Source organism: Anabrus simplex, chromosome 7, assembly GCF_040414725.1.
Source record: "Anabrus simplex isolate iqAnaSimp1 chromosome 7, ASM4041472v1, whole genome shotgun sequence".
NCBI lineage: Eukaryota > Metazoa > Arthropoda > Insecta > Orthoptera > Tettigoniidae > Anabrus > Anabrus simplex.
Genome location: NC_090271.1, coordinates 9824575 through 9852466, shown reverse-complemented (window position 1 = coordinate 9852466; position 27892 = coordinate 9824575). Strand labels below are relative to the sequence as shown.

General features: G+C 41.9%; 1 protein-coding gene across 4 annotated transcripts in view; it reads right to left on the bottom strand.

Moving 5' to 3' along the window:
• Schip1 (Schwannomin interacting protein 1) overlaps nucleotides 1-27892 on the bottom strand; it is a 468359-nt gene that overhangs the window by 342160 nt on the left and 98307 nt on the right. For all 4 annotated transcript variants that reach the window (XM_067151046.2, XM_067151048.2, XM_068228559.1 and 1 more), the window contains exon 2: nucleotides 2057-2121. In XM_067151046.2, coding sequence (XP_067007147.2) covers nucleotides 2057-2112 — 56 coding nt within the window. In that variant the 5' untranslated portion in view covers nucleotides 2113-2121. The remainder of the gene's footprint in view (nucleotides 1-2056; nucleotides 2122-27892) is intronic.

Genomic DNA, 27892 nt, shown 5'->3' with positions numbered 1-27892 from the left:
GATATTTGGGGAGCCAACACATAGAGGAAAAACAAGTATTTTTGCAGAGTATGCAGTAATCCGCCCTGTAGTTATCACATAAGGGCTGTCGTTGTCCGTCAGTTGGTCGCATTGGGAGCCTAGTGCTGTAACACGTCTACTCGAACACCTTCACACGACGTCCAGCAAGCCTCAACAATGTGTTCAAGACCTGTGAGAGAGCGTCAGCCACTGTGAGCATAATGAATTCCGATCCAGCATTAAGAACAGATGCATATTCCTTTCTGGATAGTAAACATAGAGAATTTTAATTCCATTTACGACTTCTTATTTGTCTGAAGCTGGAAATTCTCGCTCAGTGTGAAAATCAATGTAGACGAGGACATGAGTTTTATTCCAACAATTTGACAGGGATAAGCGGGCTCATACGTTGAGTTTGTCACCAACAAAGTGAAGGGCGCCGTGAACTGGAGAGGTAGAGGAACCGCCAACGGCCTCTAACCCATGCTCTTTATCGATACACACTGATATACTGCTGTGAATACAATCCTCCATTGTGTCGAGAAATTAAATTATTTAATTTCATCAACGATTACATAATTACATACCGAAATAATCTCTACCGTGTACCAGTATCTTCACATATAAAGAACATACGACATTATTATTATTATTATTATTATTATTATTATTAAAACAAATGTGCTCGTGCTTCGCTACGGTATTCGACATTGTATACGAATATGGAAGTAAACTACTGCACACGCACTAAGTAGTTGCATGTCTCTTAGCGTTATCCCAGGAACAGCATGGGGAGGTCCCCATACGTTGTTTCCAATGTAAAGTGTGATGATAACGGCAGGCTCGCTTGCTTACTGCCAGTCACACCCAGTTGGTGAGTTTCCATTAAATTGCCTAATGCCAATCACATTTTAGATGGGTACAGTTGTTTATAATTGCGGACACCCTTGCCTACAGCCAAACGCAATCGGGTACCGGGGTTTTGAACAAAACTGGACGCTCCCTTGCCTTCTGCATGTCAAATCGAGAAGGGAATTATTCATTACAATGGTACTAATGCCAGTTACACAGGAGTTCGAGAAGGACTCCAGTCAAAGTTGATGTCGGGAATACTGAGTACAACAACAGACACACACTTTCTCGATCGCTACAAATCGACATCAATGAATATATGTAGATCGATACCATACGAAAGTATATGCATGTTTAAAATATTGCAGAGCTTCATTTACAGATTAACTGCTGATAAACGGTACGTCATATCCACAAACGGACTGTACCATAAGACGCCGAATTTAGCGGTCTAAATGGCTGGTCCTATGACATTTTCTCGTATCTCTCTAGTCATGTGTCCGATCGAGTTAGAAAGGTCGAATAGGGTGAAATTTGGGTAAGATTGTCTCATACTGCATTACTTTCGGGGTGATTATGTAACAGCTACAAACATAGCATTTGGCTCACATATGGCTACTGGGTGGGCCAATATCCTAGTAGAATTTGATGATTCCATCTTTTCTGTGACTCAAAGTATGAATTATGCGTGTAAAAGTACAAAATTTACTTACAGTTGGGAAATAGAGACAAATGTAACATATAAGCGGGAGAGAGACGACAAAAAGTCATATGACCAAAGTTGTAGATCACTCTAAAGTGAACACGGATTGTGCCATTCGTTTCGTAATAGGACTTGCTGTTTATCCACGAAATACCTCGAAATGAAGGTCTCCACCGTCATTAAAACTGCCTCCATATTTCGATATTCTTCGGGGATAAAGGGTGAAAAATTTAAATATCTTGGAATTTTTCCGTTGGTTACAGGCTAAAACGTATCATTTTGCCAAATTTCAATTTTCTAGCTCGTCTGGCAGATTGTGCCGCAATCTTTATTTTGGGGTAGGGGGTAAAAATTAGGACCTACAGGAAACTAAAGCTAAAAAATACGCAGGTGGTAATCATCGCCCCTTAAACGGATAGCTGTACGAAAGTTTCGCCAAAATAGCCAATGTACAGACTCAAGGTCGTTACGATTTTATTTATGTAGATAGTAATTACTCACACGTGCAGCCGGGACGGTGCTACGTCCACCGCAGTGCTGACCTCCTTCAGGCGCATGGCGTCTTCCTGAAACAAACAGTATTATGGTAGAAAGGTCATGTTTTATTTATAAACTAATGTACAAGTACAAAAGCGGTTTGTCGTCTCGTCTTTATGATCTCTGGTTCTGTCAATGGGTAGATCCCTTTCAAATCCCCAGAAACACCAAAACAGCAGCCGGGTCCCACCCCTACATACAATAAACAAATGTTTATCTGTGTTTACATTGTCTACTTAAATCTGAAGCCACTTTTTGAGGAAGCATCAGTTGGTCTTCCAAATTCAGGAGCAAATGAGCTGTCGACAGTCCTGAAGATACTGTTTCGTGCTTTCTCATTTTTACGCCAGGGAATGTAGGTAGGCAATTGGCTCTGTGGCGTTGTGTGGCACCGTTGTCTACCTCTGTGGCCGCGCCACCAAGGAAGAACAGCGTATTTTGTGATCCGAGGGTGCAGCAGGAGCGGACTTTGAGCACAATACGAGGATAACGTTTTGCCACAGCAAAGTGTTTAGCAGTGGATTGAACAGGTCAAAAGGGGTCGCACGAGCGTGAAGGATGAGCGTCCATCTGCAGCCGTACCTGATGCCAAGTGCGTGATAACAGACGAGTGGCGCAAGTTGTAGCAGGCGTAGCCATCTAGTGGCTGCTGACCACACAATTGGAGGCAGATGCTTACTGACTTGCCCTCGTAAGGACACGGCCGCATCCTTCCCAGTCCCATTGTCACCTGTGTCGGTGTGATCTAAAGCAAGATAAGTAAAGTTACAAAATGATATTGACAACTATTAATGTTAACGTATGATCCGACAGTTGAGGAGTTCAAAGATGGTGAATGAAGTTGGGTGATGAGGCCTGTGAGTAGGAACTGTCGCGGCAGGAGAGGTGACAGAGCTGCATACCTTCGTACTTGCCATTTTACATGACGGTATTAAACCATATGGATTCTGCTCATTTGAAACCAAGGGAAAAGTTCATGATTAGCCCTACAAAGCTGTGTGTATATTTCGATGTATTTTGTGATTATTCCGTCATATATGCTTTAATAAATTTAAAGGAACGTTGTGCTCTTATTGGAAAATACTCCCACATTTATTAAAATGCGCCAACAGCCCTTATATAATTTTGGGTTTAGGAGCACCGTACCTGCTACTGAAAACACAGGTTGCTGTAGATTGCCTGAGAGTAGAAAACATATATTAGTTTAACCTAAATGGTTTGCTATGCATAAAGTGACTCATGATTATTATTATTATTATTATTATTATTATTATTATTATTATTGTTGTTGTTGTTGTTGTTGTTGTTGTTGTTGTTGTTGTTGTTGTTGTTACTGTTATTATATAACTGTACTCCTGTGAGTTGTATCTGCAGTTGTTAAGTGCAAGGCAGCGCATATCTTGGCCACAAAAGACGTGTCTGTCTACAGCAGGAATCGGTTTACCTGTCATTCAGCGAGACTGATATGAACCACTTTAAACTCAGAACTAGTCATCATTAAATAATACTCGCAATGGAAAATAACATATTTTTAACGTATCTTCACAACTCTGGCGGTTATCACAGTCCTGAAATCCAAGATGACTACATTTACTAAAACTTCTGTCGCGATGGAATTTTCCACTCCACGCAGTCTGTACTATGAACTTGCCGAAAACAGTGAGTACAGTTCGTCCTCAGAGGAGTTCGCGCCACGCTAGCCGTCTGACGCACTTACGACTGTTTCGTGAGTGACTCAAGACTGACTCGCATTCTGCAACTTCGCCATTTTTCTAGGCCAGTGGTAGATTCTAGATAAGTAATCGCGCACTGTTCCGCTTCCTGATCATTCTGGCCACATCTTCATTGTTATCCAGGAGATGCCTGTGCTCACACTGTTACCCTACAACGAAACAATCTTCTTAAATCAATTAATTTTTTCTGGAAAATTTGTTCAGACACAAGTAGCTGCTCACAGACAGTCAAAAGTAAATGCGCCATAAAAGAAGACCACAACACTGTCAAATAAATCTCACTTTCTTCTAGAGAGACACATTTTCGTTTCCTGATACTCAGGGCTCATTGATGTGGAAATGAATAAACTCTAACTCGTACATCATGTCTCTCCCTAGAACAGTATCATGACTTCCGCCATTATGCAGATTTACGATAGGTCCGTTTTCGTCTGAGGTACTGTACTTGGTATTAGGTCAGTTATTGCTGACTTGTTTTGCTGGTTTCGTTCGTTGATACGAGTACCAATGGAACGGCATGTTTCTTAAACTGAAACCTTCATTATTAAAGAAGTCTTGCTTGTGAACATGCAGAGCAAAGTTCACCCTATTTTCTCACACGGCACGTGCCCATTATCACATGTACAGTTACGCGCCGTCAAAACGTCGAAAGGCGTACTATATTCTTTTACAGTTTGTTTTTCCTACCCAAATAAGGTACATTACACATCAGTTGTTACGTCCATCTTCTCAGCACATCTCTTTGTAATTGTATGCACTTTTGCCATCGATGTGTGAGTCTCTCTAGACCTTCCTGAAACCATTCTTTCGGAGTGCTGCGTACCCATGCCTTGACAGCTGTGTGGAGTTCTGCAAAATCTGCAAAACGGCGACTACGCAGAGGTTTCTTCATGTTGCCGAACAGTAATAATCACTTGGTGCCAAGTTCGGAGAATATGGTGGGTGTGGCAGGACCGTGACTCCGATTTGCAGCGGTGGGGTCGGGCATTGCCATGTTGCAGAAGCACACCTTTAGCCCATTTTCCCGGCCGCTTAGTTTGAATGGCACCACGAAAGCGCTGAAGAATTTCCACAATTGCTGCTCTGTTTAATCGTGGCCCCAAATTCCAGCCACTCAATGAGATGATGCCCTTTGTGTCCCAGAACACTCTCGCACTGTTCGACACTGCTTTGGCGGTGGACTGCCCCTCGATTGGTGGCTCGTCGTCATGGAGCCTAGTCTCATCACCGGTCACAAGCCTAGCCATCAAGTTGCTCTGCACACGTCCACACGCCTCTGCTTTTCGTCTGCAGACAAGAGTCTAGGAACCTTCCCCAACTGTAAGTGGCTGCCTCTATTTCCGTAAATGCGATGCATTTGTTTCCTTGGATAACCTGTTCCATCCAGGCAACGTTGGCTGGTGTTCACACTGTCATATTCCTTCCAGAACTGGGTCCCTTGCCCACCGATGTGCGCCCTGTTTTCCAACCTTCCACCCAGTTGTAAACTGTTCTCCGTGACGACGGGTGTTCACCACGGACTGCCACAAAACGCCGATGAATTTCTGCAATAGTCACGCGTTCTTTTCACAGAAATTTCAAAGTGAAATGTGAATGATACCCGGACGTACACAAAATAAAGTGTAAAACAATATAGTACGCCTCTCCTACATCGCCACATCCTTGACTGAGATTCTGTTTTAGCAATCATTGACAAACGGGGTTAAAAGTCAGGTTGTGAGATTCACAAATAGGAACAGTCCTCTCAGTTTTAATTACTGCGTTGATGGAGTGAAAGTTCCTTTTGGGGATCATTGTAAGTATCTGGGTGTTAATATAAGCAAAGACCTTCATTGGGGTAATCACATAAATATGATTGTTAATAAAGGGTACAGATCTCTGCACATGGTTATGAGGATGTTTAGGGGGTTGTAGTAAGGATGTAAAGGAGAGGGCATATAACTCTCTGGTAAGACCCGAACTACAGTATGGTTCCAGTGTATGGGACCCTCACCAGGATTACTTGATTCAAGAACTGGAAAAATACAAAGAAAAGCAGCTCGATTTGTTTTGGGCGATTTCCGACAAAAGAGTACATACACATACATACATTATCATTATAGAATGTTATGCCTTTCAGCGTTCAGTCTGCAAGCCTCTGTGAATTTACTAAACGTCGCCACAATCCTCGATTTGCAACTAGCGTTGTGGCCTCATTTAGTTCTATACCTCTTATCTTTAAATCGTTAGAAACCGAGTCTAACCATCGTCGTCTTGGCCTACCTCTACTTCTTTTACCCTCCATAGCAGAGGCCATTATTCTCCTACGTAACCTATCCTCCTCTATTCGCCTCACATGACCCCACCACCGAAGCCGGTTTACGCGTACAGCTTCATCCATCGAGCTCATTCCTAAATTAGCCTTTATCTCCTCATTCCGAGTACCCTCCTACCATTGTTCCCACCTGTTTGTCCCAGCAATCATTCTGCTACATTCATGTCTGTTACTTCTAACTTATGAATAAGGTATCCTGAGTCCACCCAGCTTTCGCTCCCGTAAAGCAAAGTTGGTCTGAAAACAGACCGATGTAAAGATAGTTTCGTCTGGGAGCTGACTTCCTTCTTACAGAATACTGTTGATCGCAGCTGCGAGCTCACTGCATTAGCTTTACGACACCTTGATTCAATCTCACTTACTATATTACCATCCTGGGAGAGCACACAACCTAAATACTTGAAATTATCGACCTGTTCTAGCTTTGTATCGCCGATCTGACATTCAATTCTGTTGAATTTCTTACCTACTGACATCAACTTAGTCTTCGAGAGGCTAATTTTCATACCATACTCATTGCACCTATTTTCTAGTTCCAAGATATTAGACTGTAGGCTTTCGGCACAATCTGCCATTAGGACCAAGTCGTCAGCATAGGCCAGACTGCTTACTACATTTCCACCTAACTGAATCCCTCCCTGCCATTTTATACCTTTCAGCAGATGATCCATGTAAACTACGAACAGTAAAGGTGAAAGATTACAGCCTTGTCTAACCCCTGTAAGTACCCTGAACTATGAACTCATTCTACCATCAATTCTCACTGAAGCCCAATTGTCAACATAAATGCCTTTGATTGATTTTAATAATCTGCCTTCAATTCCATAGTCCCCCAGTATGGCGAACATCGTTTCCCTCGGTACCCTGTCATATGCTTTCTCTAGATCTATAAAACATAAACACAACTGCCTATTCCTCTCGTAACATTTTTCAATTACCTGGCGCATACTGAAAATCTGATCCTGACAGCCTCTCTGTGGTCTGAAACCACACTGGTTTTCATCCAACTTCCTCTCAACGACTGATCGCACCCTCCCTTCCAAGATGCTAGTGAATACATTGCCTGGTGTACTAATCAGTGAGATACCTCGATAGTTGTTGCAACCCTTCCTGTTCCCTTGCTTATTGATAGGTGCAATTACTGCTTTTGTCCAATCTGAAGGTACCTTACCAACACTCCATGCTAATTTTACTACTCTATGAAGCCATTTCATCCCTGCCTTCCCACTATACTTCACCATTTCAGGTCTAATTTCATCTATTCCTGCTGCCTTATGACAATGGAGTTTATTTAAGATCCTTTCCACTTCCTCAAGAATAATTTCACCAGCATAATTTTCCTCCTCCCCATGAGCTTGGCTGTTCACAACACCAGCAGGATGATTTTCTTTTACATTGAGAAGATGTTCGAAATATTCCCTCCACCTCTCCAGTGATTCCCTGGGATCTATTATGAGTTCGCCTGAATTACTCAAAACATTGTTCATTTCCTTTTTCCCTCCCTTCCTAAGATTCTTTATTACTGTCCAGAAAGGTTTCCTTGCTGCTTGACCTAGCCTTTTCAGGTTGTTACCAAAATCTTCCCAGAACTTCTTTTTGGATTCAACAACTATTTGTTTCGCTCTGTTTCTTTCATCTACGTACAACTCCCTGTCTGCCTCGGCCCTTGTCTGGAGCCATTTCTGATAAGCCTTTTTTTTACGTTTACAAGCTGCTCTCACTTCATCATTCCACCAAGATGTTCGCCTTTTCCCATCTTTACACACAGTTGTTCCTAGGCATTCCCTTGCTGTTTCTACTACAGCATCCCTGTACGCCATCCATTCACTTTCTATATCCTGAACCTGCTTACTGTCTACTGTTCGAAACTTCTCACTAATCATATCCATGTACTTCTGTCTAATGTTCTCGTCCTGGAGATTTTCTACCCTTATTCGTTTGCAGACAGATTTCACTTTCTCTACCCTAGGCCTAGAGATACTTAGTTCACTACAGATCAGATAGTGGTCTGTATCATCGAAAAATCCGCGGAAAACTCGTACATTCCTAACAGATTTCCTGAATTCGAAGTCGGTTAAGATATAGTCTATTATGGATCTGGTACCCCTAGCCTTCCATGTGTAGCGGTGAATAGCCTTATGCTTGAAGAATGTATTCGTAACAGCTAAACCCATACTAGCACAGAAGTCCAGTAAACGCTTCCCATTCCCATTAGCTTCCATATCTTCCCCACATTTACCAATCACCCTTTCTTATCCTTCAGTTCTATTCCCAACTCTCGCATTGAAATCGCCCATTAGCACTATTCTATCCTTGCTGTTCACCCTGTTCACGATGTCACTCAATGCTTCATAAAACTTGTCAACTTCATTCTCATCTGCACCCTCACATGGTGAATACATGGACACAATTCTTGTCCTAATTCCTCCAAATGACAAATCTACCCACATCATTCGCTCATTTACATGCCTAACAGAAACTATGTTCCGTGCAATGGTATTCCTGATAAACAGCCCTACCCCATACTCCCCTTCCCTTTCTATCACCCGTCAAGTACACTTTATAATCTCCTATATCTTCCTCGTTATCTCCCCTTACCCGAATATCACTTACTCCTAGCACATCCAGATGCATCCTCTTTGCTGACTCAGCCAGTTCTACTTTCTTTCTTCCATAACCCCCATTAATATTGATAGCTCCCCATCGAATTCCATTTCGTTCGCCAAGTTGTTTCCAAGGAGTCCCTCGCCTGTCAAATGGGAGTGGGACTCCGTTACTCCAATAGGTCCGAGGCTTGCTTAAAATGTTCTGAGCTCGGTAGATTCATGAAGAAGGATGCTACCCTCCTTGCACACAGTCCAAGTGAGGATCTCTCCTCTAACGGGTTATGGACCACCGGTGGATTGTATAGTCCTAGCCGCCTGAGCACAAGGAGGGCCAGGACTCAGAATATGTCCGAGATGCCCACTCCCATTCCATAGCAACTGGTATCCCGACTCTCAGGACCACTTACTCGGCCACTCAGCCGTTGCCCATGGTTCACGAACTAGGACGTGACTACAGTAATCCACAAACATGAACCATACATACAAAAGAGTAGCCTTACAAAAATGTTGCACAGTTTGGGCTGGGAAGACTTGGGAGAAAGGAGACGAGCTGCTCGATTAAGTGGTATTTTCCGAGCTGTCAGTGGAGAGATGGCGTGGGAGGACATCAGTAGAGGAATAAGTTTGGATGGTGTCTTTAAAAGTAGGAAAGATCACAATATGAATATAAAGTTGGAATTCAAGAGGACAGATTGGGGCAAATATTCGTTTATAGGAAGTGGAGTTAGGCATTGGAATAACCAAGGGAGATGTTCAATAATTTTCCAATTTCTTTGCAATCATTTAAGAAAAGGCTAGGAAAATAACAGATAGGGAATCTACCACCTGGGCGACTGCCCTAAATGCAGGTCAGTAGTGATTGATTGATCATTTGGGTAATAAAGGGAGCGAAATTTTCAAGCTCAGCTGATGTATAAGCAGAGAAGCATGATTTCCTACTTAAGCTCAGGATGGCGTGGCCACTTTATTATACAAGTGCCGGGTGTCCCGAGTAAAATACCATATATGATGTGATATGCTCCAGTAGGTTACCAGGCGATTGCACAGTTGATTGTGTTGTAGATTAGAAAGTCTAACAACAATAGTGATACTAACTGATCGTTGACAATCTGGCAGCCCATCTTCAGTTTCCTTTTACACCGTATTTTGAGATCTTATCGTTCACAACTGCATCAAGGCGAGCTGAGCATTGTGAATGGTTTGTAATACCCATTGAGTGAGAAGAATTTTCCATATCATATTCTTTTGACCATTGAAGTTTAAGTAAACGGATCTGTCAATGATCGCAGGTAAATGTTCCAGATGTAAATATGTGGGCTGTGATTGTTGGATGGTACTGTGCCTCGAGTCGTAGTTTCACCTGAGGAACAACACCAGGCTCTCAGCCACATGACAGGGTACAGCGGGCTGCCCTCAAGGTCATTAGACTTTGCAGTGTGGGGAATTCTGAAAAGTAATGTTATTTTCGCAAAGGAGCAATTATCGAAGGAGAATGGGAAGCGCTAAGTAAATGAGACTCTTGGGACACCCAGTACACGACACACGAGTTGATGACCATGTTGTCAGTCCATAGACTGGTTTGATGCAGCCCTCCAGCCACCCTACTACCCTGGGCCATCGGGTCGTCCGATGCACGTACCAGTTCCTGTACAAAACTTTCGCTCTCATCTTTTGGACTCCACAAGCAAACATTTGAGAAATATTGTTTGAAAATAGGTTTTCCCAATCTTGCTATTTTTTCAGAACCAAACGCAAAGAATGCTTATTCATAAGGTCATCCCACCTCATGCTGTGCAATTGTTTGATTGTTTTGAAGAATACGTCGAAGAAAACACGTTTTAATCCAATCAACTGGGAGAAACACGTTTTGAAACATCTAAGCATATATTTGAGGCTTAAAATATTCCAATTACAAAACTGTTTTTCCTCTCTAAAGAACCAGAGGAACAAGGGAATGCCATTTGGTCCTTGTTTCAATGACGGTGAAATCCTGACATTCACCTTGCCGCGGTAGAGAGGGCGGCTAACGAATGAAGGGACCGGTTATCTCCCGGTATAAGGAGATCCCCTCTACCAAGTGCCAACAGTCTCTTTGAGAGTGGAGGAGCGGGTATGGCGGGACAAGAAGTTGTTCCCAAAGGTGGAGGAACCAGTTTGGTCAACAGCATTAGGATGTAGAAGGCAACGGGAAACCACTCCATTAAAGATCCTGAGAGATATTCACATGGCATGGTTGCAGAGCTGGCCTACCTCCGTTTGGAGGCGACGTCGTAAGAAGAAGAAAACTGTTTTTGTAAAATTGAAGAACTGTTTTCTGGGATACGCACAATATACAAACTTAGAGGAGAGTTACCAACAGCATGTCAATTCATTTTGTGACTGAGATAATTGAAGCCTTTGCTACTGCGGTATTATCACAAACTAGAATGTTAGTGTAGAGTTGTGCTTCTTCATTTTCCATCCAGTTGCTTACAATCCTCAGCAATTTTTTAGCAATATGATTTCGAAGTTCAGTTATTCTCTATCATCATTTCAAAATGGAGGAATATTTTTGTTCGATCGTCAAATCGCAAAACGTGTCACCATTTTGTCAGCCGTAAAGGAAAATGAACCAACTCGTAACCTGACCGCGGCGGGAGTTGACAGTGCCACACGAAACTCAATAAGAATACAATTTATTTCTAATATCTGTGTCGATGCTTCAAGTGAGTAAAGTTATTTTCATGAGAAAACTGATGCGCTCGTGCAAGGATTACCTCGTATATCACGTACAGACAGACAGACAGACAGACAGACAGACAGACAGACAGACAGACAGACAGACAGACAGACAGACAGACAGACAGACAGACAGACAGACAGACAGACAGACAGACAGACAGACAGACAGACAGACAGACAGACAGATAAAAAGCGAACAGCTGTACCCCTTCTGGAGGGGAGTGTTTCTCGCTGAACGTAATTAAACAAAGTCTGCGTAATAACCAAGAACAAAATATGCATATTGTTTTCCTTGAGGTGTAATCCGCTGAATAACCGACTTCCTTACCTCTCACTCCTGCGAGTGATTTCAACTTCTTGCTCAAAGTTCTCTGTGCCGAAATAACAAACCAAGTCTCTGCTTCGTCTAGGCAAAACTTGCAGATGTTTGACAAGGCTCAGACGTAATTAGCGACAGAGTGAAGCAGAAGATTGTGGAGTTCAGGAAGTACAAAAGGACACAATCTTGCTGTTCACTTATAACAAGTCATCACTTCACTCATTGTGGAGATCACAATGCCGCTGTGAACCACAGACTCCAATGTTGATACTGTTATTCTGCCGGTATAATTCGTCTCATGCCAGACAGGTAGACATTGCTCTCAACAAGACATGTTGGTGGTTTAGGGTCTCTCGCAGCCTGAAGACCAGCAGAGGACGTGGACCGTCAACATCCAGACCTTACATGATGAGAGTAGGATGCGGAGAAACCAAGGCTAATTGGATACGGAGAATTTCCACTAGCTCCGACCCTCCATATTGTGCGCTGCCGGCATCTCGTGACACATTTGGTGTTAACTGGCAAAATTCATCAAAACTCAGCGATAGACCGTCCTACTGTGTCACACGGTAAAGTAGAACTTAACGTAGAAATTGACACGCAGACCACTTAGATGTCGTCTGCACACAGTAGCCAGACACCCTTGTGGTGATACAATTCATACCAGAATTTAAAATGTATCAGATGGAAGAAAGACACCTACTTTACGCAATTCCTCAGGGATTTGTTGTCGGTCCTCGGCTCGACTGGAGACTTACTTGTGTGGTGTGAACACGACAAGTCCTCGTTCGTAAAGTCGAATGCGAGCATGACATACACCGTCACGATTCAACTTCATACTAGAGAAATGGAATGAAGATGCAGGAGAGCTCGGTGTTACGATCAATAATGTTTTGTTAGGAAGAAGTCAACTGCTGATAGAAACCATTTTTACATCAGCCTGTCTTTTGTTCCACTCAGGGGGGTGGGGTGAAAGCTGAGTGGAGTCGGAGTATTATCATAATCTAAAGTAACAGACATGAACACAGTGCTCGTACGAACATGTGAGAACAATGGCAGGAGGGAACTTAGAATCGGGAGATAAAGGCCAAGTTAGGCGCATGAAGCCGAATGCACAAATCGGTGGTGGTGTCATGTCAAGGAGTTAGTTCACAGAGCCTTGCAGACTGAACGTCGAAAGGAATAGAGGTCTATGTTAAACTTTATTCTTAAACCTAAATTTGAGCATTTTTTTCTATTTTCAATTCAGATATCAGAGTGTTGTAATAATAAAAATCAAATCTTTATCAAAGAATATACAAACATAAGAATGCATTATTTCCAAGGAGCTGCTCGGACAGATGTTTGGAGTGCGACCTACAAATAGCCACTTACATAAGAGCTGGACGGCGCTTGGTAGGACGCCTGCCCTATCGATCTGCGGGGCTACTGCTACCACATGGCCACATGGACAGCTGCCAGCTCTGCTGACTGATTGTACCCACTTCTACTCATCGGTTTAAGTATAACATTGAAGCAAATTCCATTTCGTGGGATACACATTCACAATAAATGAAATGTGGAATGACTTTATCGAAATTATACGCCGAATGAACAAGGCAGGGCAGATTTAAACTCCATGAACTCAGTCCTCTGCAGTCATGACCTTATATTGTCTTTGTGCTTTGTTTTATGACGTGGAAGCCCGAAATCATGAATGAAGAAGTTGGTACGCCGACTGCTGAGGATCATCTGGATCGGGAACGTTGGGAATGAAGTGCTCCAGAAAGGAGAGAAAACATTGGTCATATAACGAGGTAGCTTGTGGACGAGAGGTTTGCTCATTGAGCCGGAGCGGTGAGTGAGTGGTGTGGCGGGCATGAAGAAGCACGACGTGAAGGACTGCACCAGGGTATACTGAGGCCTGCCCGTGCAGTATCCCGCCGACAAGTTCGTGCTGCAGCCTGAGGGAAGCTGACGGACTGCTGTACATGTTGGGTGTCTCGCTGCTTTCAGCAGTTATCTGCGGAACATTCCGCACAAGCGTAGACGAGACTCCGGACATCGCGTAGTACAGACGCACGCATTGTGGAGCAGCGGTGGCATCATGCAGCCTGCTGTGTCACCAAGGACCATTGGGAACCGTCTGCTTGCAGTATACGGTATTCGCCAGATAGTGGGTTCGCACCCCACTTTCGGCAGCACCCAACATGGTTTTCCGTTGTTTCCCATTTTCACACCAGACAAATGCTGAGGCTGTGCCTTAAGCCTAGAATTGCCGAGTGTTTTTCCCTAAATGCCAGGCCATTTACCTATGCATTGCACATTTACATTTAAACATATTTAATCACGCTTAAATAGAGAAGAGTTAGGCATGTAGCACACCCTGCTACTTAGCAAACTTTATTTAACATGATCGTATAAGTATTACATAATTTACTTCATTATCAAGCGATCAACACACTAAATAAGTTATTGTCTTTCATATTTTCAACTTCATAATTCATAATTAAAACACTCATTTTAAAAATAACTACATGAAAAACACGAAAAAATTGTTGTTGTTTAAAAAGATATTAACTTATCAAAGGTAGAAACACAAATAAAAACAAAAACAGAAAGAATTAAAAGTTGTGAGCGGCACACAGTTCCGTGCGCCGCCGAGCAGAGTTTTATTTTCCTGCCAGGCCTCATAAGTTATAGTTATTTACGGCTAGCGAGGAATGTGTGATGAAGTACTTAAAGCAATGTCTTACTTGCTGCAATAGCGTAAGTGAAATATGTTACAAGCGATTGAGCGAATGCGTGTACTATGCGTCGCGCGTGCGACGTTGGCATTCTAGTGGTGTTCTACAATTAATTATGGCCACGGACTCTCTCTTCCCACTCCTAGCCCTTTCCTGCCCCATCATCGCTATACGACCTATCTGTGTCCGTGCGACGTAAAGCAACATGCTCTACTGCCAGCAAGATCACCGCATCTCTGGATACGTACGGGACATTCTGAAGAAGAACCATTGGCGAATTGCATTAAAAGGTGCAAGGTGCTTGGGGCAATATATCGCAGGATGCCATTTGACACCTTTATGATCGTTAGCATGCGCGAATAGATGTCAGCATTGTCGCCAGAGGGGGTACATTGTGTATTTATGCGTGTGCTTCGGCACACTTTACTGTGGCATGAGTGTTTCATTTGGTCTGAATTTGTAATCATATACTCCTGTCACATTGCTTGTGGTGGATGTCACCAGAGCCTCTCTGCTCGTTGCTCCTCTCACCGGATAGTCTCCAGACTCTAACTATCTTGTTGTTTGAGCGTACGTCTGTGAACTGCTGTGTGCTGTGATTCACGAGGAGCTTTTGGCACAAGTGTCCTTGTATCACTTCTCAGCCCATTGCACGCTGTCTCATCTGACACATGAACGCAGCGGCCCCCGGAACATCTTGGTGGAATATGGTAGAACCTGGTGGCAGAAACAGTGAGCCTACGACTTATGCCGAACATCTTTCCGAACTGTTATGCGTGGACGCTCCGTCCGTTGAGATTGGCACATGTTAGTGTCTCGCTGAACTTTCTCCAAAGTCTGAAGCCATCAGTCTAACGCACTGTAACAGGAGTGGCGACATTCCTCATGTAGCAATGTTACAATTCGAATGAGGTGAGCAGCAAGTCATCTCATACGGGCTTTGTAAACACTGCCGACCTTCAAAATGATGCCGTTAAACTGACCGACACGACAGTGGGACCTGATGATGCCACAGTGCACACTTTAGATACGTCTGATGTACCGTGTGAAAACACAACACCTTTCGAGCTTCTATCGTGAGTGATGTGTGGTATCACAAACAGAAAAGTCACAAAATCACCAGATGTGGATGGAATGGGCAACAACAACTATTGTGGTAGATAAACATATACAAGAAATGTTGCTGGATGTGAAAGTGATCCCAAGTGTGTCTCTTGCCAGTGATCATAGGCTCCTTGTTAGTTGTTTTAGGTTTAAAAAGTTGAACGAAATAAGAACCATCCAGGACAAGAAATTGAAGGTATGGAAATTGAAGGATAAAAAGAAGGCCGCAGAATATCAAGAAAAATTCCAGCAGCGAATACCAAAAACAGACATTGGAACAGTTCAAGGAATGCTTGGTCAAGACAGCAGAGGAGATGTGTGGAAGAACAAATGGCAAAAGGAAATGGAAAGAGACACAGTCCTTGAAAAGAACAATGCCTACAGAACATATTTCAAAAGCCGAACAGATAAGAACAAAGAACTCTATAAGTTGGCGAGAAAAGAATGTAAGCAGGATGTCGGAAGACAAAGAGAAAAATGGTTGAATGAATGGAATGAAAAAATAAATGAAAAATGCAGATGGCAACAGAAAAATGTTGTATGAAATGATGAAGAATAGGAAGAGGGACAAAGAACAGACTAAGTATCTAACTAGTGATAGTGGGTATCTCATTACAGATGACAGAGAGATCAAAGAAGAATGGAAGAATTATTTTGATAAGCTGTTAAATGTGAGTGATATTACAAACTTTCCATTAGATAGATTAGTTAATGACGGAAGGATGGAAGACACTATAACAGATCTGACATGGAATGCTATAGAATGCGCATGGAAGTACATCTGGGATAAGGTGCCTCGTGAGTGAACACAATATCCTGTTTTGTCAGAGCTTCAAAACGTGTAGTTTACATCATGAACAAGTGAGTTTAGCTAGGAGACCATCAGTGTGACAGTCAACTGTATTACGGACCTAAAACTAACGAGCTGTCTTCGCTTACAAACACTTACCATGGCTGAGACAGGAGTAAGCAAGCTGTTGCGCAAAAACGCGAAGAAACGTGCTGGCGAAAGGTGAGGAAGCATGCTGGGCATGGACTCATGAATAAGGTAATTGATCTCCTTCCTTTTGAGCTTCATGTTGCTAGTTACCAGTAGTGCAGCACTGGAACTCGACTTGTCGCCCGCTTGGCACGTGGTAATATGTTAGATGCTGCCTGCAAAGAGCAAGACATTGCTTATCGTCAAAACAAACCTGAACTAAGACGTGTAGCTGAGCAGCATGTGTCGTCACGTAGTGCTTCGGTGGCTGAGAAGATAGCAGCACTTGTCGTTGCCGGAGCAATGAAAGGGAAACTGTTAATGGCTGGTGGCATTAAACAGTGGAGACAGTAGAAATAACAGATGTAAGAAAGGACAGAACAGATTTACTTGAAGAAAGAAAAATGTATATATTCTAAAATAAATACGATTTGTGAAACATAATGCAGGTGTTGTTTGATTTTTAATATTTATCCTACATTTCACCATGTGTTAAATTAACTAGTAGAAATTAAGTTGACTTGCATGTTTAAACTTGTCTTATGCAGTAGGAGAAATGAGAGGTAGAGGAATCAAGTTTTAAAGTACATCCTCTTTATTAATCCAAGAATTGAAATTGTTATTAAAGCCAAGACATTTGACATTCAGTTTATTTCCACAACGACGAATAACACGTTCGATTAAATAGTGATCAGGATATTTTGTTTTCTGCAGATCTTCGATGTAGATTCCTCCTTCAATAGGCTGTCCTCTGAGATCCCGAAGTAATTACGTAACTGGATTAGTAAGTTTAACACTCTTGTTTTGAAAAATGGTTGTGCTACAGTTAGGTGTGTATCCTTTTGCAAAGATAGTCTTGTGTTTGTTGATGCGAATGAAATCACCTTCTTTAAAGGGATAGCGACGTGGATCAGCTGTTTTAATTACAAGATGAATAGCATTTATACGAGGTGTATTCTTTGTAACAAGACGTGGCTTTGTTCCGATAGTGCCATGAGGTGTATCGTTGTAGGTAGACACGAGTCTAGGTAGCAGTTCAATCCAACGGTAAGAACCTTGAGCTGTAAATTCTCGTCACATCATTGTTTTGAGCATTCTACAACACTTGCCTTGAGATTGCTGTACGTAGAGTAGTGATGAGTAACTTGCGGTAACAAGAAAAATCCTTGTTGTAAAACTGTTTACCTTGATCGGTTTGGAGACGCCTTGGGCAGCATCTCGATTCTTCAACAATATGTTTAAATGCATCTTTGAACACACATCGATGACAGTAATTAGATACTTATACCCCTTACTGCTATAGGCATATGGAATCATTTCTACTAAGTCTGCTTGCCAGAGATAACCTTTTCTGCGTGCAATAACGCGTTTGCGGCAGTAGGTGCGACGTGCTGGTTTATGTAAATCGTGTGCGATGCTTATCTTTACAGGCGAGGTCTTATCTTGACCAGCCATTACTGAATAATACCCACATGACGTAATTCTCTCTCTCTTTCTAGAATTTCTGATTCGTGACCTGTGTGACCAGTATCCTGCGAGGCTCTTAGGGGTTGTAATCGTTCAACAGGTAAGTTAGGGTCATTCCAGTATCTTACGTCTACATACGGCAACAATGGCTTGTATATAACATTATGACCACGTGCAGTCTGTTGATGTGACGGAAACTTAGAAATAAACTCTCTATACTTGTGACTCTTATTTGCATTTACAGCCTCTGTCCTCTCGTAATTACGTCGTATTGCGTCAGTAGCAAATATATTGCTTTGTGTTTTTAAAGGTGATCTTGTGAAATTATATCCTTGTCAGGTATTCATGAGAAAACAAGTTCTAAGAGACCTTTAGTAGGTTTATAGGTAACACCTTTTACGATGAGACTGTTGCATTAATCTTAACATTTGCATTATCTATCCAGAAACAGTCGTCTTCATAGCGAATACCGTAGGTTGTGTCAGTTTGTCCTGTAAAGAGTTTTCTATATAAGGAGCAAAGAGAGATTCATGGGTATTTTGAATAAAAATTCTAAACTGATTACGATACTCTGGCGTGATTTTAACCTCAAACAAAGAAGGTAGATCTTGTGTTGATGTTGTAGGTGTTTCAGCAGTAACATCTGTAGTTAAAAACTTAACTCGCTTAGATGGTGAACTATCATTAAGTTCTTTTTCCTCATCCTCTTCTTTATACCTATCCTGCTTCTCCTCTTTCTCTTCCTGCTTCAATTCTTGCTCTTCAGGCTTTTCTTATTCTTGCTTCTCTTTGTCATGAGATGTTTGCATAGAAACGGAACTTGGGCAATGAAGTGGAATTAAAAATTTCTTTCAGTGATGTACCTAGTTGCGTTTCCAAAAATAAATCAGTGTCTGCTTGAATACTTTTAAGCTCTTTAAACTTTCGTCGAATATTGTTTCGAGCAAAGATTATATGTTGTGTAATCTCTTTGCTTGATGTTGACTTGATGTCAGTTTTTGATCAAGTGGAGTCTGTAACTCTGTGTTGATGCATATAAAATGATCAAAACCCATGCGATGCCGTCCGTAATGAACATCACTTTCTTTATCAACGATGTGATGAACTGCATGCAGCACACATAGGTTTAAAGTCATTGAATGTCATATCAGTGTTCACATTAAAGTATGCACGAATAACGTTTTGCTGTTCTGTTGCGACATCGTCAAAGGTCATATGAGAATTGGGAAGCACATCATCCGGTGATGTTACTTGCTCATGTGCACTGAATTGAAAATATTTCAAACCATCTTTAACCATATCGTGCATTACAATTTGTAGAATAGTATATAGCGGTTGATAGAGTGACTTGGAGAAAACGTAAATATTCTCGAAGCGTTTGTCATTTAACGAGGTAATGAGTGTAAGTAAAAGATTTGTATTCCCGCATCCAAGATGGGCCAGTTATAATACAAAGAATAGTAAAAGGAAACAACGTTCCATGACATCTTTTTGTAGTTGTACCAGAACTAGGTAAGAGATGTGGCAAAATGTCACTAACAGGTGCTGCTTTATTATCTTCATGGTAACTGAATAATAAAGTAGGCAAGAGTATTATATATATATCAAACGAAACAACAGGTAACGGACAGTTTATAAATTACTCTTGACGAGTAAAGTCGAGTACAGAATGGTGAAACAACGACATCCAAATGTTATGAAGAAAAAGAGTAAAACAGTTGGATAGAAACAAGTTGTAACGGCTGCACAAAAAGCTATTCGAGGGGAATACAATCCGCGAGTAGCCGTTACTAAGGCAGCAAGAGCGAGAATTTCTCCAAAGTGCAGAGCAAGGTTTTGTAAACGTGCACGAAATATTACTGTACCAAAACTAGGAGGATTTCTTCCTGCGCTGTTTGCTGGCCTAGAAGCTTTAGCGTCTTTGCTGGGTGGTGCCAGTGCTGTAGCAAGAACTGTTAAGTCTGTAGAAGAAGCAAAGCAACAGTCGAAAGAGGGTGAACGTCATAACAAGACGATGCAGGCAATTGCATTATGTAGGGCTTGGCGTCTACATATCTACAAAAAACATCTACTGCCACATCGAGCTCTAACCCACGAAGGAGATTTTACGTTTGCTAAACAACTAGGAATTTATTATTTTTGTGGTGTGTACATGCGCAATCAACTACCAGCATGTCCACGTGAATGTGAGAGTGCTGTAATTAACTTAAACAACAGTCGCGGACCTGGAACTCATTACGTTGTCTACGTAAAACTTAAATCTAAAGTACGGTATTTCGATACCTATGGAGACTTACCTCCTCCGTCTGAGCTCATACGTTATTTCGGAAGCAGTGCAGACATTGTTTACAATAAAAACCTGTGAAAAAATTCAATAAACGCATGTGCGGACGATTATGCCTTATGTTATTATATCAAACCCAGACAGTAGACAAAGAGCAACAGTTTACACGTGACGAATAACGGTGAAAGAACGTTCGCTGTACGCGGAGAAGGACCTGAAATAACCATCTAATTTAATCCACCGAAGGAACTCGGTCTTCAGCTACATAGTCTTGAACTTGTGTCGTTTGAAGGCTACAATAAAATCTATAATGTGCGTGATGGCGTAAACAAGTTGTATTATGATGAGTATGTTAACGCTACCGTCAGGCAGTTATTCAGTAGACGATATTCTTGACTACACTGAAAGTACGTTAACTGAACAGTTTAGTCCTGAGAGTTTTAGTTCTCAATTACTGTGAGCAACATGTGTTATTGAGTCTTCATTCAGATCACAACCTGATTCGATTGGACCATTGTTTGGATTTTCACCAAGAGAGCTCATACCGAACGTACGTTATGAGTCTGCTCAACCTATAACACTCTTGGATGATCACCATGTAAACATCGCTTGTAATATTACAGACTTGAATAGTAATAAACAAACTTCACACATCGTGTACGACTTTATTGTTACAGAGGAAAATGGTTATCTACTTGTGAGAAACCGTCAGTAGTCCTTTATCATCCTGTGTCTGTAAAACACATTAGTAACATCACCCTTAGGCTAGTGAATAAACATAATCAGCTCATTCGTTTGGATCGACACACGTACGTAGCTTACAAACTTCACCTTAAACCAGTACGAAGATCTGTAAAACACGGGGCACATTCAGGAGAGATACTACATGCTTGCGAAGACTCAACGACTTAAGAGATGACCATAAGCAGATTTCCCAGATTTAGTTTATCCACTACTACAACAAAATGAAAGTAATGCTAGACGTTATGAACACTGTAGAAACTCATGAAGGTGTAGTACGAAGTGAGCTTCATTCTTATCAAACCTTTCCGTTTGTACTCAATAACAATGATGAAATTCACTTTATCATTAATTAGCAAGATGTATACACCCTACCACACGAAAGCTACCTCTATATTGAAGGACGCCTAGATAACGCAGATGGAAGTGGACCAAGCACATCTCAACTAAACAACCATGGTCTAGCTTTTCTGAAGTGCGGTATGAAGTAAATAATGTGGAAATAGATAGATCAAAGAATGTTGGTATTACGGTTGGGAGATGCTGTCCGACAGCTAATTTAGTCAGGATGATACTTTTTCTGGTATGTTACCATTAAAACATGTTCTAGGGTTTACTGATGATTTTAGACGTGTTGTAATCAACGCAAAACAAGAGCTAATTCTGATCCGTGATCGAAGGAATTACAATTCTCTTAAAGCAGCAGAATCGGCAATAGACTCAACGTATAGACTCTTCATCGTATATTGCGGAGAATTCCACATGTAACATTATCTGATCGAGGTAAAATTCGAATGCTCTTGGTTGTACAAAATGAAGAACCATTACCTATACCTTTTGAAGTTGGGAGTTGCATAGGTATCGTGTGTTACCACCTACAAACAAGCATAGCTGGGCTGTTAAAACGTCAAGTCTTACTGAAATTCCTTTGTATATTATTTGTGGATTTCAAACCTTTCGTAAACTCAACCATAAGAAAGATAGCTCACAGTTTGATCACTGTAAATTAAGAAATATTAGACTATATCTCAACGGAATTACGTATCCCTACGAAAACATGGACTTGAATTTTCAGAAAAATATATTTGGGTTGCTCTGTTACATGTCTTATAAATTCCATTCACCGTATTATCAGAAAGCACATCCACTACTTTCGCCTGAAGAATTTAAATATAAAGCACCAATTGTAGTTACAGACTGCTCTAATCATGAGGAATTTATAAAAGAATCTCCTGTCAACATTCGTTTAGACTGAAAATATTTCTGTTAACATAACAGCCTATTGTCTTGTTATTCATATGAGTGATGTCACTTACCATTCACTATCGAATATTGGTACAAGACTATAAATAAGGAAAGCCCTTCAGTGCTTCTACCTCGTACACTATGGCAGGGAAAGACTTGGCGGTTTACAGACAATCGTCTTGATAACAAACAAAACTGTGAATGTGCATCCTGTTCGCCAAGCAGCGGATCTAATACGCTATATCTTATTTACCTCACTCAAGTAAGCGAGATTATTAAGATGTTCTATAAATATTGAACCTTATATCAGATACCAAAACATCTGACTCAGTGTTTACCACCGGGCTTTTTATCTACGTACGCTGTTCCTTTCGCAGATGCTTCTTGGGACATCCTACCTCTCCACAGTGAGACGTCAATCGATGTAGCTTCATGCAGACGCTGTCGACGACATTACACGCATCGAAGTGAACTCACATCGAATGCGATTGTGATGGGCCTAATCCGAAGATTGTAACTGTAGACAGTATATGGATGAACTTTTTCCCTCATTTACAGTGCCTGGTAATGATAAATGTTTTGTTTACTTTGAATATTGCACAGGGCATTACAATTCTGGAATCACAATACCTCTTCAAGGATGTTAAGGAGTGCAGCAATATTGTCGGCAGCATAACCAAGACTGTAGTATAAGCGGTAGTACTTTGATCATTTGTGTAAATAATTGCACAATAAATATTTCATTAAATTTAAAATGTTCTACTTATGGCATTCTCTTTCCCTCCTCACACCTATCAAATATTTTCCTATTTTTCTATGTTTTCAATTTTATATTTATGAAAAATTAAGGCTGAAGAACTTCTAGTTCTGAGAATTTACAGAAGGCTCAAGTATTCAGTCAGCATTATGTAAATATGATCGAACATGCAAAGTTTGTGACGAAGGGCTAGCGTCTCAACCGTCTGAGCCTTTCAGCCTGGCAGGGTAAGGTAGGTGGCGGTATACAATTTCTACTTAGTAGTATGCGCCCAAAAAAGCCTGGATTAAGTTCCAATCCTCTCCGCAGTGCTCATACGGAGTGAGGGCAATGGCGCTGTTGATAGCAGACCTCTCGATACTATTCGGCAGGAGAACGCGGTGTGCCACTACCGGGTTTTACCCCCTCCCTTCTTAATCATGCCATGCCATTCATTTCATCTTATTATCCTCCCTGATGAAGTTGACGTCAGGAAGTACATGCGGCTATAAAAATCCATCTTAACAGATTCATCTGACCACAAACCCAACAACGTAGAGAAAGGGGACAAGTAAAGGACACACGTTAGGTTATAACGTCATGGATCCTTAGCCAGCAGTCCGCATTACAAATCATCCACGTTGCGACGTCACAGCTCCGTCACTACTCCAAGGGGGAGACGGCAAAGAGCGTGTGTGAGCTTAGGTTACCGTTCGTGGCCACGGTTAGGTTAACACACGTGTTATCCACACCTACAAGTCACCTCACTAGTACGGCTCCTTCAAGGGGAACCCGTCTGAGATTGGGTTAGTTTTTCTTGTAGCGAGGTTAGGTTAAAACGTCATAACCTCAACTGCCAGTCAGCTAACCGATGGGACTCCTGCAAGGGGAGCCTGTTTGTGAGCGTTCGTGCACAAGGTTGGGTTAACATGTTAACCTCATCTTCTGGTCACCTAACAGATTTGTGGCTTCTCTGTGGGCGCCCGATCGATTTGGCTCCTCTAAAGAGGTCGTGACCTTTCCGTCTCGGCTCCTCCAAAGTGACCCTTGAGGTTATCACTCCCTCGTACATATGCGTATGATGTCACAATCTCACCCAGGGGGATTCAAAAACACCCCTGATCATTCCGTGATCAATTACGCCCCTGCAATGGAGTCTGTGAGGTTAGGCTTGCTTTCGTACGTTATTCCGCGTTCAATGGTTTAGAACCTACATAGCCTTACTACTGAACTAGAGGGAATACAGCACTCATTGTTTTAGAACGTATGTTTGATGCATAAACTAGAACCACTACAACACTTTACATTTTACTTTACGTCACCCCATGGCGACGATGGGATAATAAAGCGCTAGGACTGGGAAGGAGGCGCCCGTGGCCTTAATTAAGGTATAGCCCCAGCATTTGCCTGGTGTGGAAATGGGAAAGGCATCTTGAGCGCTGGCGACAGTGCGGCTCGAACCCACTATCTCCCGTATGCAAGCTGACAGCACAGAAACTTTGTCGCTTGGATGGAAATAACGTGGATAAATGAACAACTGATTACTCAAATACACAACCTACACTCAAGAACACAGAGAGAGACTGGTAAAACGCCCATAATACCCATAAATCCCCGTTTCAGCATGACTCTTGGGGAAAATGGTTTCCAAAAAAATGCAGTGATTAAAATCTGTTAAGTACAATTTACAAAATATCAGAGATGTTTTTCAGATTGGTAAATCAAGGGAAATTTTGATTTTGATCGGACCAAAGGAGAGTCAATAAGAGTTACCAACACAACAACAAATGAGAGCCTAATACAGTACCTGTAACACGTCCCCTTGCAGTAATGCAAGCCTGAGTTCGTCTTGGCACACTGTCCCCTAGGTCATCAAATTGTCCCACTTCTCAATGGTGATGCGGCCTACATCTCGCAACGTAGTTGGTGGGTGGTGACATTCATGAACAGCCTCCTTTTATTTATCGCAGGCAAACACGACGGCCAGTCCACGAAGGATGCAAGGCAAATTGTCCTTCAAAATGCTGGTGCTACGGTGTCTGTATCGTACAGAGGTCCCTCAGGGATCCACTGCCGTGGTGCACGCCTGAGACGTGAATGCCTCCAAACACGTTGCTCACACCCATCAGTGCAAGGATTCGGCACATCTGTACTGCGCCCCACGACACGCGCTCTTGAGAGCTGGGTCTCTTCACAGTCTGACTTGAAACGCGGCGACCTCCGTCTGCTTTATGACATCGCGTTAAAGGTTCCCCCGAGCAGAAATTCGAAAGTAACAGTCGTAGAACTTGGACGAAGCCATCAACAGCTCCTCGAACCTCGACCCTCACGTCGAGCAACTGCCCTGTTCTTCTCGACAGAATGTGGTTCACATGTCGGCATTGCACGTGTGCGATCACCACACATCTCTAATGCTTCGTCCTACCTGTGCAGTTGTCACGAACATCTCAGGACAGGCCAAGATAGCGACACATGTGTGACGTGAAACATTTTTGATGTGTGATCTTCTCTCAGTGACGTTACAGAACATCCGTTTACCCATTTCCTATTCCATATACGTTTATTTTTTCTTCCTTCGGACTTATGTCTTAGCATTATTTCCCGTAAATTGGTCGTAAGGTTAATATAAAGTATTCAGGAGCTGAATTTACAATTGGAAATATAAAAAAATTCTGACATGTAACCCGGAATTATGTTGTTTCTCTAATCATTTCAATTTTAAAGAAGTATTTGTTCCAAATGCATGAAAATTTATTTTATTCAATTCCAGTGCAAATTCCTACATAGTAGTATATTAGTGCGCTGATCTGGTAGAACATTACATGACAATCAGCTCCATATTGTTTACCTGTAGCATATCGTGATCATCTCATATGTTTCAGGAATTCTGCCTCGAAGCGGCAGCCGATCACAGTAATGCGCTCTGAAATTTAAGATGCTACGTAAAAGAGGTTAAGAGAGTGAACAAACAGGTGGACTTTCTTATGCAGCGCCCTCGGTAGCAAAGACAATGTACGCTCTGCGCACAGAGAAAATAAAAGTACCGCGAATACATACCATTATCTCGCCAACGATCAGGGTCGGACCGACAAGCGCAGGCAGTTTTTCTAGAACAATGACGTACAGCCGTTAAGGAATTAAAGGATTCCTTTAAGTCTAAATTTCCTTTTAAGATCAAACTCAGCGAAGATGTTGAGATGTTCACTTCTGTCCCCAATGCGTTCACGGTATTACTCTGTATTTATTCTCGATACTCACCAGAAGCTAGCCTTTAAAATTTATCCTGTTCCTCATCTTCATAGTCAATGACGGGCATCTCAGTCGCGTAAGTTGCATCTCTTCGCCCTTAATCACAAATTTAGCAGTCTTAATAATGTACTTGTCATAAAAATGAACAACACGGAACTTTGCAGGGAGATTTCTGTCCTTCGTCCACTTTACAAACACGACAGCAATAAGAGTGTACTCAGCTCACTCACAACGAAAGTATTGCCGAAATGCTATGTGAGGTATCGCGCCAAGAGAGTCGTAAATGCATCACCATTAGTACTGTAAGATATGGAGTGGTCACCTGGCTATTCAAAATGACCTACGTTTTATTCTCCGCGGAGGTCTCACGAATTATTTCCAATCAAGGAATCACACATGAACATTCACAGATTCACACACGTTAAAAATAAACTGAACTTTGGCGCGACACGCGCGATCGCCATGCCACAGTTTCGAACAGACCCCGTGGTGCCTTCTATACGCTATGGCTACAGTTTAGTACTAACATTATTTGCTAATCCAAAGTAGAAACAAATTTAAAGTCTTTTGAAAACATTCAAGCAAAGTTCGAGTTGGGAGACAGAGTGATCACATGACAATATAAGAGTGTTGCATGCCGTGGCTAACAATTCTGATTTTGTGTTCAGTCTCGTTTTTAGCCCATGATTTTTACTGGAAGTGGATTATAATATTTTGCAGTAAGTGATTCAGTTATGAAATTGAGAATATGCCGCACACAGTGAGTAAAAAGGAAGGAATTTTTAACCGAGAGTCTAGTTCAAACTTTTAATTTAAGAAAATTTACTTTGAGAATGAAACTTGTGCAGGTTGCCCAGTCACCACCACCACCACCTCTTCTGGTTGGGAATAGCAACCGTTCACCCCTGCGGTTAGTGATGGCGTTCACTTAGTCTGCGAGAAGAGCTGTTCTTGATATGCAGGGAATACGGAAACGCTCGACAATAACACGCAGAATACAGAGCTCCTGTGGCACGCTGCGTCTCTCGAAACAACAGACATTCCAGTAATCCGGAGGTAATAAGAAAATCAATTTACGAGAGGCAAAACGACATTCCGAAACACATAAAAAAAGATCAATTCAGCTGCTTTGCTCTGTGAGGAGATATGAAACTACACTCGTATGTTTACAAATAAGTCACATGGAGAAAACATACAAAATAACGTTGGTGGATTATAGTGCCACGAGAGGTATATTTCACGTTCCGTGGATGCTTCATAAAATTACCCGGATATCGGGTACAAGTTGACTTTCGTGATTTCGGAAGTTTATAGTCTTGGGTAAATTGAAATCTGACTCCTGACGATGTGGACTCTTGGTGTGGCACTGCGTAACGAGCGGACGTCAACAATTTCTACTTACATCAGTCGTAACATTGTCATTCTCACGAGAGTTCAACTAAAGATTTATTCTGCTTAGAGAGTAAACATGGCTTCGAAATTTAGACATTGCTGTCATTTTTAATATAAATAAATGACACTGAGGAATTCATCTCGATTCAGTCTATATAACGAAGTGGTTTGGCGTCCCATCAGA